Source organism: Sceloporus occidentalis, unplaced genomic scaffold, assembly GCF_023333645.1.
Source record: "Sceloporus occidentalis isolate IW3139 unplaced genomic scaffold, rSceOcc1.0.p SCAF_13, whole genome shotgun sequence".
Classification (NCBI taxonomy): Eukaryota; Metazoa; Chordata; class Lepidosauria; order Squamata; family Phrynosomatidae; genus Sceloporus; species Sceloporus occidentalis.
The window spans coordinates 13,132,084-13,146,268 of record NW_028316993.1 but is presented as its reverse complement, the minus strand read 5'-3'; the positions used below and the strand labels follow the sequence as shown (position 1 = coordinate 13,146,268).

Here is a 14,185-nt window from a genome sequence, read left to right as displayed (position 1 = left end):
ATATCCAAGAGAGGTGGAGATACTCACTTGTGGGCCTTGGATCCCTCTTCCTGGGGGACCTGGCTCTCCCTGGAAAGTTGCAAGAGAAAGGTTAATGAGAATATGAGATGCCCATCATGATTGAACCCACACAGGCCATGGCTACTTGAACAAACACAACAGAGGATGCTGGCTTTGTGTTTGTACTTTCCTTTGTGAGGTTTGATGTGTCTCTTCACATCCCAGACCCTGCATCTCTGCACCAGTCTCCAAATCAATGCTTTTAAGTCTTCCCATGTAAGAGTTCCATTTATCATCCCACCCTCTCTGCAAGGCATCCTTTGCCGTACGGATGATGTGGAGTAGGATGTACATCTTTCGTTTATTTTGCAAATAATTTCAAAAAAATCTTCTCTGATGAGTGGCGTTATGAAAGTTATTGATCACCCACTGGGTTCTCGTCCTTGAGTGAAGAATTTGAACCCTGGTCTCTGAAGTCCTAGTCCAACATCCAGGCCATTACGCCACATTGGCTGACATCTGAAGATGTTACATAAGTGAACCCATTCCCTCCCTTTCTCCTTATAGGATGAGAACATTTCTCAGCATCCTTTACATCTTTGTTATGGAAGCATGTTAAGTGGTTGCTTAACAACCAACCCCTTATTCTGCTTCATGCATTGCAACGTATCTGAAAAAAGCTGTTCTCTCTGACCAAACGGACCGTGTATCATTGAAACCTCCCCACATCTGACACAATAACCCGACATACCTGTAGCCCCTTTAAGCCAGGAGGTCCTTGAATTCCTGGGAGCCCTGGTTTTCCCTGGAGAGGGATGAGGAACATGCAGAAGAATTAGGAGATATAATTTAAATTTCCTCCAAATCTGCACCCCCAAAACTGAAGACCAGTTGAAAAAATTATTCATCTATCTATCTATCCATCCATCCATCCATCCATCCATCCATCCATCCATCCATCCATCTTTCAATTCATCTGTCTGTCTGTCTGTCTATCAGTCCAGCCAACCAGCTAGCCATCTATCCAGCTATCAAAATATTTATATCTTGACATTTATCATGGAGTATCAGGGTAGCGTACAATATAAACAGTTTAATACACTTACAGGCTAAAAGCAAAAGTAAATTAAACAAGGCCTCATTCCCACTTACAGAAAAATCATTTTCCGATCTGAATCAATGGATCGATTCGACATCGGATCATGGTTCCCACTACATTTGCTCCAATCGCATTGTCTGGCATGGAATTGAATCAAAATAACCCACTTATGGTTCTCATTCACAAATGAATTGGTTCTATTTAAGCTGGTCCCTGATGCAGATAACCCACTTGTGGTTCACATGGGGAAATTAATCGGTTTAAATAGAATCGGTTCCTGCGCAGGGCGTCCATTTCCGCTTTACTACATGTCATAATAAACTGATTCTGATCTGCACCCGGCTCCCATTTGCGCTGAAGCGATTCATTAAAAACTCAGTTGTGAAACCGAATCTTTAAATGTCATCACCAGTATCTTGAATTCAGTCACCTATTAGAAAAAATTCAAGGAGTCTATTTTCCTCCATAGATTTATCTGAAAGTTGACTTTGCAAAACCAGCGTTTAAAGAAAAGTACTCCAGAAAGCATTTTTGCTAGAACAAAAGATTACTGGCCTTGTATAGCCCAAATCCATGAAAAGCTATTTGCACTCCAGCTATCATTGACAAATGAAAGCTATTAGCATGCTGTACCCTCGCCTCTAAAATTGTTTACCGAGGAATACACAATAACACCACTTGTTTAAGCCATGCATCTTTGCATAAATATCCTTTAGTTTCCATACTGATTCTGTTAGTTGCTGGAAGGAACAATGACCAGTGAAGGACAATTTAAATTGTAAACCTTACTCCTCTAAAGATGATCATGAACTGGCTCTTTCTTCCAAGGATTTTACCAGATATTGTGCTTTCAGGTTTCCTTCAATAGGATATAAATCATTGCTTATTTCACTAGTGCATAGAAGAAGAGATGGTTTTAATACCTTTCCCCACAATGGACAATGTTATGAGAGATTTGTACATTTTTACATAACTTTTCACACTTTGGGACTGTTTGTGCAGGGAAAAAAGGTTTCTTCAAACATTGTTTTTATGTAATAAAAATTCCCCTAGTTGTTTTTTTCTTACACAAAACAACTACTTTGGTGCAAATGTTTCAATTGCTGTAAAATCTGCCATTTTTTTCTTGTACAAAATTGTGTGTGTGTGTGTGTGCAAATGTTTTCTCCATTAAGAAAAAAATTGTACATCAATTGGACATTTTCTTCGAAGGGTGTTTGGCTGTGCCAAGGTTGTGAACGTGTTTTGAAAAATTCCTTGCATTTCTTCCCTTTCTAGCCATGAAAAGAAAAGAAAAGGAAGCAATTTGTGAAGTCGAAGGCTTTCGTGGGCAGCATCCATAGTTTTTTGTGGGTTTATCGGGCTCTGTGGCCACGTTCTAGAAGAGTTTATTCCTGACGTTTCGCCTGCATCTGTGGCTGGCACCTTCAGAGAATGCATTCTCTGAAGATGCCAGCCACAGATGCTGGTGAAACATCAGGAATAAACTCTTCTAGAACATGGCCTCATAGCCCTAAAACCCCACAAAAAACTAAGTGGCTGGACAGACTACCCCAAAAGGGTGGCTGCAGCCACCCGTTTTTACCCTGGATAGAGGCCACACCAACCAAATAGCGCAGCCTCCATGAGGAATAAAAAGAACCCACTTCCAGGGGTTCTTTCTGGGACACACCTGGGCTGCCATTGGCGCCCTCATGCACAGCAATGACATATGCACGGTGCAGCGCCATTTGGACACGGCATTGACTGTACATCATCATGGCACCCCCCGTGTGGATAGGGGCGAGCCATGATGGCACTTGGACATCACAGTAGGGCTCAGGAGTGTGCAGACGCTCCACTCTGCCAAGCCCTAAAATCGGTGCCAGGCAGGCGCAAGATGCCATCTGTACCAGGACTGTGAAAGCAATTTCTTTTCCTAATATTTTTGGGGAACTGAAATCCCAAGCCCTGGTTAACAAAGTCTACATCTTTTTCGGTGCATTATGCATTAAATTGCAGGACACACGCACAGAGAGAGAACAGGGCTTGCGTATCTCTTGATTCTACCAGTGTGAGATAGAGCCTGCGTTTGGCACGAAGGCCAAAGAACATTGTTTGATTGTGAGAACAAAGCCACAACGCTGTCTCTGCTGAGTTATCTCACAAAACCACCACTTAGATTCCCAAACTTAATAGGAGTTGGAGTGCGGCTTCCCTTCCAGCTTTGATGGAGACAACAAAGGTGCCTCTCCTTTCTCTAACCGCGCTTGAACACAAAAATGCTAATTATTTGACATTCTCATGCTTAACAGAGACGGTCACTTTTTATCCAAAGAAGAGCCTTTATGGAGGTGGTGCGATATGTAAATCAAACCAAGTTAATTAAAGGAATAAAAAAATAGACAGTTAACACCATGTCATCGAATAAATTTGACTGGCAGCAGGTTCCGGGAGGATGAAAGGAAGCACTTTCTTTTCACAATGCATAATTAACTTATGAATTTTGTTACCGCTTGTTAGAACGGTGGCTGGCACGTTCTTAAAGGATTAGATAAATTCGCAGGAGGAGATCTTAGCCATGCCATTTAGCTATGATAGCCAGAGGACATTTCCATGTACAGAAGAAGAATGCCTGGGTGCCAGACTGGGCAGGAATAAAACAACAAGCGTTGAGACACAGAGGTGTATTACATTGGTTGTTAATTTATTTCTATCTGGTTTAAAGCTGAATTCGGGCGGCATCCGGATCTTATCAGACATTTTTTGCCACCGAATCTGCTGCCCGGGTTCATCCTTGCTTTGAGAGCTGCTCCTCCCGGCTCTTTTCGGATCCAGGATAATGAATTGGATTCCAAATTACATAATAAAATGGCCAGCAGAGCAGTTCTGGAAGCAGCTCTGGAAGCAGGGACAGGCAGCAGATTCAGCAGCAAAAAAATCTGATAAGATCAGGATGCTGCCCGAATTCAGCTTTAAACCGGATAGAGGTAAATCGATTTAATAACCCTCCACACAGGTTTCTGACTCAGAGTGTAGTGGAGTCTCCTTCCTTAGAGGTCTTTAAACAGAGGCTGGATGGCCATCTGTCAATGGGGATGCTTTGATTGAGATTTCCTGCATGGCAGAATGGGGTTGGACTGGATGGCCCTTGCGGTCTCTTCCAACTCTATGATTCTATGACTAGCCACCCCCATAAAGCTTACTCCTTCCTGGGACCTGAGATGGCCACCTGAAGTTGTCCTCTTCCCATGTCAGGAGGGCAGTGAATCCACACCGGGTTTTGGATGGCTGTAAAATCCTGAAGGTATTTTGATGCCAGAGGTTCAGAATTCAGTTGTAAAGGTATCCCAGGTCATTCTAGGAGGACAGCCATTTGAAGAGGTGGAAAGCTACTTACAGGCTTTCCTGGCTGGCCCACACCTGGAAGTCCGCGGTCCCCCTTGGGTCCAGGTTTTCCAGGGATGCCGATGGCACCAGAAGGGTCTCCAGTAAAGATGGGACAGGAGTCGCAAGCATCACCCTGTAGGCCAGGATGAAGGAGGAGAGACAGAAGATAGAGAAATGTATCAGAAAAGCAGAGACAACGTTTGATATAATACCATCCCGTATCTCTTACAATGATGTACTGTTATGTAACTCTGTATATATCAGAAACATAGCCTGGAATGTTAGTCTGGAATATCAGTATGCAATGGCATCTTGTCGCACCTTTGAAACTAACTGTGTAGAAAAAGTTGTCTAAACGTTTATAGACTTGGTCTACTTCCTCAGATGCAATGTGTACATAATTAATTGGCATCCCATCTTTCACTCAGTATCGAATCCAAGGCAGTTTACAACAGAATTTAAAACAAATAATTATTATTTCATGTACGGAGTGTAATGTTCTGCACATGTAACACAGGACTTGAGCTCTTGTGTAATATATTGCCACCTTATCAGGATGAGTCTACAATGGCAAGAGACAGTTCACAGTGTGTGAGTTTGGTCCTCCGTATGAACTTATGCATTTATATGTATTTATGTTGTGCACACACCAAAAGGAGTTTGTTTAGAGCAATGGTTCCCAATCGTTGCTTCTCCAGGGGTTTTGGACTTCAGCTCCCAGAAGCCCCAGGCACCTTGGCCAATAGCTAGGAATTCTGGGAACTAAAGTACAAAACATTTGGAGAAACAATGTTTGAGAACCACTATTTTAGAGTCCTTGGTAGCCATACGGCGGTTGTTGCGACCAACCAAACCATTGTTCCCTACTCACCTTTTCGCCTTTGGCTCCTGATGGCCCTCTGACACCAGGGTCTCCAGAAAGACCGGGCAAACCTGGCGTACCTGGTGTCCCAGGATCACCTGGGTTCCCTGCATCACCCTACGAATAAAACAGAAGGATACTTGTAAGGAGATACAGAGACTCGTTGGGGACTGGTCTCCTCTCTTCTATTCCCTATAGCCTGGGAAACCATCTCTGTCTACAGCAGAGATGGGCAGATGGTAAACCTAATGGTAGCTTTCTGGGTGATTTGCAGCAGATCTGTAAGGTTTTCTGAGTTGCAAATGGTTAGCAACATAACTGCAAGAAGGAACGGATGTCGGTGCAAGGGAACTCACAACATCATTTGGTACAAAAAGGTAATAGCAGTCCTCTGTCTTCATTCTAAGGCATGATCTTCCCTTATCTTAGTTTGTACATGACTTTGTTTGATGGATTTTGTGGTTTGGGTGAAAGACAAAATAGCTTAAATTCTTCCATAGAAGTTTTCTGCAGAGAGCAATGGAAACAACATGGAGTCTGGCCTCCCATCTGTATGATTTAACATAAACAGAACCTGGAAAAGTAACTTGTCCAAGCTCTAAGGCAGGGATAGGTAACTAAGTGGTTCTCAAATGTTGCTCCTGCAGGTATTTTGGACTTCAAATCCCAGAACCCCTAGCCAACTTCAGCCAAGGGTCAAGGATTATGGGAGATGAAGACCAAAACACTGGAGGACCACAATCTGAGCACCACTGTTCTAAAGTATATTAAATGTTTCTAATTTTTGCTGTAAGTGATGCACAAACATTACGATTGCCAAGGCTGCCAAGCAACCCAGTGGATGGGAGGCTTCCAAATGCGGTTGCTAGGGGGAAGGTGTGCATCTGCTCTAGCGATGGTTGCTAGGCATCACAGGCTTCTCTGAAGTAGTGGTGGTTGCTAGGCAACAGTGGCTGGAGCCCAAAGGCTGTATCCCAGTTGTGGAAATGGATGGATGGATGGATGGATGGATATCACCATAAACTACCACAATTTTAGGATGCTTCCTTCTCAAGGTGTAGTAATTTAAGAGACGGCTTACATTCCTTATTTTACAAATCCCTTATTCTATCCTTGGCTAAAAAGTGTTAATGCTCGCTCTTACACTTTAAGGGTGCAGTTAAACACATGCAAAAACACTACAAGTTCTCCTAGCGCTTAAAACCAAAGGATAATGAATTGGATTCCAAATTACATAACTTTAGCCAAATGGGCATTATTAACCGTATGATTTATAGACTTAATGTACCAGATGGTGTGTGTATGTTTTCAAGCCGCTAAGTATGTTACTGTAGCTTTTCATCAACCGGCTGCATTAAAGAACTGGTACTTCTCCAGCCCTTATCTAATTACCCCATTTGTAGCTTATTTTTCCCCCCAATTATATTGGGTCAATAAAATTAGAACGCAGTTGCTCCCTAGCATGCAAAATATCTAAAGATGGATTTTTCTGAGCCTCCAGTTTCACTCCTGGCCCAAAGGAGCCTTGCGGTTCCAGTATCACAGTGGGGTGGTGAATCCGCTCTGGGCTTTACTCCGAACTTTAGAGGACTAAAGGAGTTAACCAAAGTCCAGGGATGTGAATCCAGAATTTTGGACCGTTGCTGTATAGTTTAGACTAAAAGGTGGAGTGCGTTTGCCATGCTGCTGACATGGGGGGTCACCCTAGGCCCGTGAAAATACCAGATTTCATTCTCAATCTCTGGACCCAATCCAGTTGTCGTCATCATCATCATCATCATCATCATCATCATCATCATCATCATCATCATCATCATCATCTTATGTTTTAAGTTCTTAATAAGTGGGTAAGGGGATGATGTAATGTCATTTTATAGTTGTAACCCTCCCCTTCAGGGAGAGGCGGGCTATAAATCATCTTCTTCATCAACGTCATCATCATCTTCATCATCATCATCACCTATAATCCAACTTTCAGGTAAAACTGGGAATCAAGGCACCATGCCAATTAAAATAAATATAGCATCATTAAACCATAACCATATGGAAGACAGACATTAAAACACAAGAAAACTGTCAATGGCAAATGTCTTTGGGGTCATTCAATCTGATAGTTTGCTCAAACACTTTCTTACCTTCTGTCCTTTCATTCCAGATTCTCCAGCTTTTCCCTGAAAACGAACAAAAAAGAAAACATAGGCATAAAATGGGGAAATCAATTCAGACTGGACAACTGGGTTTGGCCTCCCCTGTCCTTCTGTATAAGGCAACTCCTTTTATGGACCACATCTACAAAGTAGCCAAATAATAGAGGTATTTCTTTTTATCGCATGGTATTACACAGAGCTTGGGAAATTCACTTTTTCTGGATTCTGATTCCCAGGGTTCCCCATCCAGCTCTATTTTGCCACCCCACCGTAGCTATTTCCTACTCATCGTTCACATGCCCTACCATGTATTGTACTACCACCTGCTCCAAAATCCTTTCCCTGCCCTGAGAAATCCGTTTCTTCCACACATGCAAAGGTCTGTGGTCACCGGCTCCTCACAGTCCTCTCTGCTTCCAAATGAAGCACAACACTCAAGAAACACTCACTGCTTTCCCTGGAAGTCCGATGCCAGGAAGACCCGGTTCGCCCTTTTCTCCTGGCGGCCCAGGGATGGCCACAGTGGGCTTCCCACCTTCGAGAGAAGCTGCAGAGCATTCCATGCAAGGCTCTCCCTGAAAAGAAGAAAGGTTACAAACTGAAATTAGGGGTGCCTTTCTTTCCTTATTTCATAGGAATATCTAGGTCCTCCAGTGCAACTCTATGGTCAACCTTAACTAAAAGTTGCACTGAAAGGCCTAGAGATTCCTAGAGAGAATACTCTACTAGGCGCTTGTAGCTCGTCCAGTGCAGTTCTATGGTCAGTGTCTTTGTCGGACGTTGACCACAGATTTGCGCTGGAGGACCTAGAGATTCCTAGAGAGGTGTCTTCTCAGGTAAAAACATGGTTTTTTTTAATTTGCAGTTTTTCCATATTGACGGGGGTCTTGTGCCCCTAACCCTAGCAAATATGGAGGGACAAGTGTAATTCTGGTGACCAGGGTTTGCCATGAAACCCACTGGGTGACCTTGGGCAAGACAAACTCTCTCAGAGAAAGGCCATAGCAAACCCAATCTGAAGAAACTTGCCAAGAAAACCCCAGGAGAGGTTTGCCTTAGGGTCGCCATAGGCTGGAAATGCCTTGAAGGCACGCAACGACAATAGCATTTTTTTTTCCTGGCTGAGAAAGTCTTTGAAAACTTTGCAACTTTTGAAGAGTATTTGTAGTCCAGAGGCCTTCTTTTGCACAAAATTTACATGTGGTGTTTTGTGTGTGTTCAGAAAATAGCCCTTTCCCCAACAGGGACAACTTTAGGAGGAAGATTTTCCACCACTTGGGTGCCATAGCAAAGAAGGCCCTGCTCCCATATCTTCCCACAGTCTTGCTTACTTTTTCGCCTTTGACTCCTGAACTTCCAGTGTCGCCTTTGTCCCCATGGAGTCCCTAGAAGGAAAGGAAGATTTCAGATGAGACCCATCTGTGAGTAGAACAATTAATAAAATTAATTGGAAATTAATGGAAAGAGAAAAATGCAGATTTGTTGTGCTGCACTATGGTACAAAGATGCAGAACAGCTTATACTCTTAGAGTTAATGTGCCAGTACTAGAGAGTACTGAAGAGCATTGTGTGGGTACTTTAAACCTGAAAGTGAGGCTTTGAGCTTGATACCATGTAAGCTCAAGAAATTGGCACAACTGTCATGGAGAAGAAAGTTCCACTCTATCTCAAGAGCAAAGCGATAGCAAATCAGCCAATCAATCAATTCATCAATAATCATTTCAATCCCATCATTATACATGTGACTTTGCTCTTGCCTTTGCAATATGTTCTTCTTCGTGCTACACAGTTATACCACTATGATTCTACTTTAACTGCTGTGGGTTGAATCCTGGGATCTGTAGTTTAGGGAAGAGTTCTGAGCCAGAGCGTTCAAGTGCCTCTGTGAATTACAAATCTCATAGGATGCAGCCACAACAGTTAAAGTGGGATCAGAGTACTACAAGTATGTAGTGTGAACAGGTACTATGCCTGCCTCCTGTTTGGACCACAATAAATAGCTACGCATCTGGTCTCAGGGGGCACCTGGCACTCTGAACCAAGAACAGCAATGGCATGGCCATCCAAATGTTAGTGGTTTGCAGCTCCCAGAAGTCCTATCCAGCACAGGTCATAGAGAGGAATGCTGGGAGTTGCAGTCCAACAGCATCCAGAGGGTTACATGATTCTCAACCCTGCTTCACACATTCTTATACTTACCGGTTTGCCCATGGGACCTGCAGTTCCAGTATCTCCCTAGGGAACGAAGAAGAACGTTGGGGTCACTGGAGGAAAAAGAGTGACTAAACAGATATTTCAGTGACCCAGAAATCTGAGAAAAGAAGTATTCGCTAACAGTGAAGGGTTTAATCTGAAGTAAAAGGAACCTTGCTTTTTTCATGGTGAGTGTGGTGTAGTGCTTTGTTGGACTTAAGAGACTCTGGAGACCAGGGTTTGGTTCCCAGTTTGGCCATTAAACCCACTGGGTAACTTTGGGCAAGACAATACTCTCAGCCTCAGGGGAAGGCAATGGCAAACCACCTTTGGACAAAACTTGTCAGCAAAACCCCATGATAGGCTCTCCATTAGGGTCGGCATAAGTCAGAAATGACTTGAAGGCACACAACAACAGCAACAACAAAGTATGTGAACCTCAGGTCTGCTAAGTATAGCTAGATGTGAAGATTCACAAACAAGATACGATAATATATTAGTACCATGTGCAGAGAAAACCAGCATCACATAGTGGTTTGAACATTGGACTTCAACTCTGGATTAGCTTACATTTTCAGGTAAGGGCAGGTTTTGCAGCTCCAGGAAGATCCTAACCTTCTAACTGTCAGGTAAAATATTGCTCTTACCTTTTCTCCTTTGGTTCCAGCGAGTCCAGGAGGTCCAGCTTTGCCCTGTGAAAGATGGAAGAAACAACTCAATGAAGAGGCTAACAGAAAAGTAAGGGAGGAAAAAATAAGAAGTCTTGTTAGGATAGCTCCCCCAAACTGGTATGACCTGATCTGCTGTCCCTTTGAATGCTGTATCACTAATTCAAACGACTCTGCAGGTATTATGCCATGGTCACCCATCATGGTTTTCTTCAGTGTTGTTCCGTGAAGCTAACAAGAGTGATCTCTGATCTTTGTTTCACAGGATGACAGTTCTTCAGTGATGAGAAATGGTGTCACTAGGGTTGGTGCCGCCCCAGTGTAGTAGCTCATGAACTCACCCCTAGGCATGGCCAACTGTCGCATAATCGGGCCATCATGGAAGAGAAAGGCTCTGGTTTACTTGTCACCAAAAGCAACCTTAATGGACTGTCTGTCTCCTGGCTTGTTCTGGTCTACCTGCCTTAGTTTGCAAATCCTGAAGGGCTCCAGGTGCCATTTGGTGACAAGAGAGACCTCCAGGAGTTTGCCATGGTGTCCATTCAGGTGGGTCGACTCGGTCTTTCTCAGGACCTTCATTCTCTAGTCTACCCATGGAGACCTCTGAGGTGTCACCCGGTACCATTCACACACCCCGCACCCCTAGAAATGCTCCTGGTTATAAGAGTGAAAATCTTTTTTGAAACTGGCCCTTATAATATCTACTTACCTGCACACAGAAAACACTCAGGTGATAATGGAGAGTTTTCACCATGACCCTAACGCTAACCCTAGCCCTAGCCCTACATGTGTTCAGTCTGGCACTTGAGCCTCATCCTCTCTGCCATTTTTCCCAAATCCCTATAGCGGTCAGAAAGAAGAGGTAAGGTGGTCCTCTACTTACAGGAAGACCAGGAATTCCAGTCCCTGGAGCTCCAGGTTCTCCTTTGGGTCCTTCTTTCATGGGAAATTGTGCCGATGATGCTGCAACATTGCATGAAAGACATGATGCACCCTTAGGGAAGAGTCCACAAAGCTTGGTATTAGCATCATTATCCATTTGTTTCATTTTGCAAAAAATAGTAGTCATAAGTCAGGAAAGGCTCTACTGGACATGGAGGATGAAGGAAGGCATAACTAAGCAATGTAGGGGACTCCAGGAAAGGCATGAGAAAGTAGAAAACTTGTAGTACAAACATACCAAACAGTTCTCTTGGTGCACCTAGAGAGGACATATCTCTAGGCATTTTCCAGCATGACTGTATGGTATGCATCCCTATTTTTTCCAGACACAGATAACTGAAACCACGGATATTGATTCTGTAGATATGGGGGTCAAGCTTTACTATTTTCCTCCTCACTGTGAGAAAGGTATCAAAAACTGCTCACTTGGAGATAACTCTTCCTCACCGCAGGTGACCAGGCACTCAGCTGCTTACAAATCTCCTACATTACAAGGTCTGAGTTCCCCAAAGCATCATCATCACAGACAAAACATTCATCCGTTTTAGGGGCTGCAAACCAAGGAGTACAGGTCTCTTTGTTGTGGCTTCTAGTCTCCTTTGTTGGCCTCTAAGCAATATTCTCTCAAAGTAGTGCTTTTATGAGCCAGACCCTGCATTCAAACATGTCCATTCTACCATGGGGAAATGTGTCTCTCTTTACACACCAAAAGATTTCTTCTGCAATCTCCTGCTAGAATCTGCAAAACGAATGAATATGCATTTTGCAAGCTTGTACCACCCACTGCTTTCATTTAACTTCTGGGTTTTTTCCCCTTCTCTCCATGGAGTTGTGCTCCCCATTTCAGGAATCAAGACCTAGGAACCCTCATAATGAACCCTATAAGATCTAGTTCACAGAGTAAGTTGGCAATGGTGGAGCAAATGTGACCCGGAGCCAAACAGAGACAAGAAAGGACTATTAAAAAAAGAAAAGCCAAATACCTTCTCTCCTTTGATCCCCTGGAGTCCAGGATCCCCCTGAAAAATAATGTTAAAAAGTAAGGGAAGGAGGAGAAGGGAATAAAGAATCAAATAGAAGAGATACACAGAAGAAGTCAGAGAGTCAGGAGACGCACCTGAGGTTGCGAGTGAGTTTTCATCATCCCACAGAGAACCACTTCACCTTTAAACATCCACTTTCCAACATTCGCCATTTGGCTTGCACAAAATCAAGGCGATTACATTTTAAAAGCTCATCAGTATTACAAACTGTACCGTTTTATCTGCTAAGTTAAGTTGTCTCTCACTAAAGCATTCAGCGTTTTGTTTGCTTGTTTGGGCTTGATTTAAACACAAGTTTTGCATATATTCAATTTCCCCACCCATCCAATTTCCATTTGTATTTTAATTTTTTTGTCTCCCAAGAAAAACTGAGCAAAAGCTTCTCCCAGCTGCATTGGTTTATCATGAAGAAAGCAGTGATGTGTGTCAATGGTCAGAATCGAATGAGGTCTTGGGTAGATTGCAGCCAGATCCAATTCAGAACATTGAGCTACAGGCCTTGACTAAAGGCTTTGTCCACACTGCAGGAACAATCCAGTTTGACACCACCTTAACTGCCGTGGCTCAATGTTATCTAATTCTGGGAATTGTAGTTTGGTGAGCTCTTTAGTCACAACAAACTACAAACCCCAGAATTTCATAACATTAAGCCATGGCAGTTAAAGTGGTGCCAAACTGGATTATTCCTGCAATGCAGATGCAACCTTTGCCTCACTTCCGTTCTGATTTTCCCTTGTTCTGTTCAAATCTGAGTTGGACACTTACCCTGTCGCCTTTGAGGCCTGGACTTCCAACCTTCTCCTGAAGAAGAGATGCAAAGGAGAACCAAAGAAAGTGGTTAGACTTCTATGCTCAATCAATGTTCCAGCAACCAACACACTAGCTTTACCTTTGGGACCATCTTATCTGGAAGAAAATATCCTCATTGCAACCTGAGACTCACCACTTTGCCCGGTTTCCCTGGAGGTCCAGGTTCCCCTTTGGGCCCAGTTTTTCCAGGGAGGCCAATAGCGTTGGTTATTCCTGCCGGGATAGTCGGGCAAACTTCACACGGATCGCCCTGTTGAGAAAGATTACAAGTGTCTCTGAGGTGGAGAAAGGAAACCCAAAGAAAAGTGATTGTGAAACAATCGATGCAGAAATGTTATGCCCTGTACAGAAAAATGCTATTTTCTGCACCAAACGACCATGAGTGAATTTTGTGCACAATAAGTTCCAAACTGCAAAGATTCTCCTCAATCCAGAATTCTTGCCGCCAGGGTTTCGCAGCACTTAAAAAACAGGGTTTTCAACCAGTTCCCAACCATTTTCTAATATTCTTTCCATCTCTATTTGTCACTCCCAACAAGCTGGGTACCCATTTTACCAACCTATGAAAGGATAAAAGGCTGAGTCAACCTTGGAGCCCTCTGGGATCGAACTCACAACCTTATGAGTTCCTAAGTGGCCCTCATTCAGCTCCAATTCAGTTGAGACGTGTCACCTGAGTTCGCTATTAAGAGGTGAAAAATAAGGGAGTAAAAATAATTCATGGACTATAATTCTTCCCTGCCTGGCTTCAGCTCACCTTGTCTCCCTTCAGGCCAGGAACTCCTGGTTTCCCCTGGAAAAGAAGACAGAAAACTCAGTTCAGTTAATCAATCCATCCATCATTATTATGCAGTCATAGACCTACTCTGTGCATGTGCCTTCAAGTCGCCAGTTGACTTATGTATTTCAAAGGGTTTTCTTAGGCAAGGTGGTTTTGCCAGTTCCTTCCTCTGAAACAAAGCCTAAAGCACCTGGTATTCCTTGGCCGTCTCCCATCCAGGTGCTAACCAGGGCTGACCCCTGCTTAGCTTCCAAGATGACCCATTGGTTCC

The 14,185-nt window shown here is 43.5% G+C and overlaps 1 protein-coding gene across 1 annotated transcript in view; it reads right to left on the bottom strand.

Annotated features, from left to right (window-relative positions):
- The window catches only part of COL16A1 (collagen type XVI alpha 1 chain), a 121,230-nt gene that overhangs the window by 53,268 nt on the left and 53,777 nt on the right, over positions 1–14,185 (bottom strand). Inside the window, exons 21-34 of the mRNA XM_089479163.1 lie at positions 13,891–13,926; positions 13,267–13,383; positions 13,089–13,124; positions 12,264–12,299; positions 11,222–11,332; positions 10,318–10,362; positions 9,677–9,712; positions 8,809–8,862; positions 7,927–8,052; positions 7,466–7,501; positions 5,340–5,447; positions 4,479–4,601; positions 752–805; positions 28–69 (exon numbers count right to left, since the gene is read on the bottom strand). Of these exons, the coding sequence (XP_089335289.1) occupies positions 28–69; positions 752–805; positions 4,479–4,601; positions 5,340–5,447; positions 7,466–7,501; positions 7,927–8,052; positions 8,809–8,862; positions 9,677–9,712; positions 10,318–10,362; positions 11,222–11,332; positions 12,264–12,299; positions 13,089–13,124; positions 13,267–13,383; positions 13,891–13,926 (960 nt within the window). The remainder of the gene's footprint in view (positions 1–27; positions 70–751; positions 806–4,478; positions 4,602–5,339; positions 5,448–7,465; positions 7,502–7,926; positions 8,053–8,808; positions 8,863–9,676; positions 9,713–10,317; positions 10,363–11,221; positions 11,333–12,263; positions 12,300–13,088; positions 13,125–13,266; positions 13,384–13,890; positions 13,927–14,185) is intronic.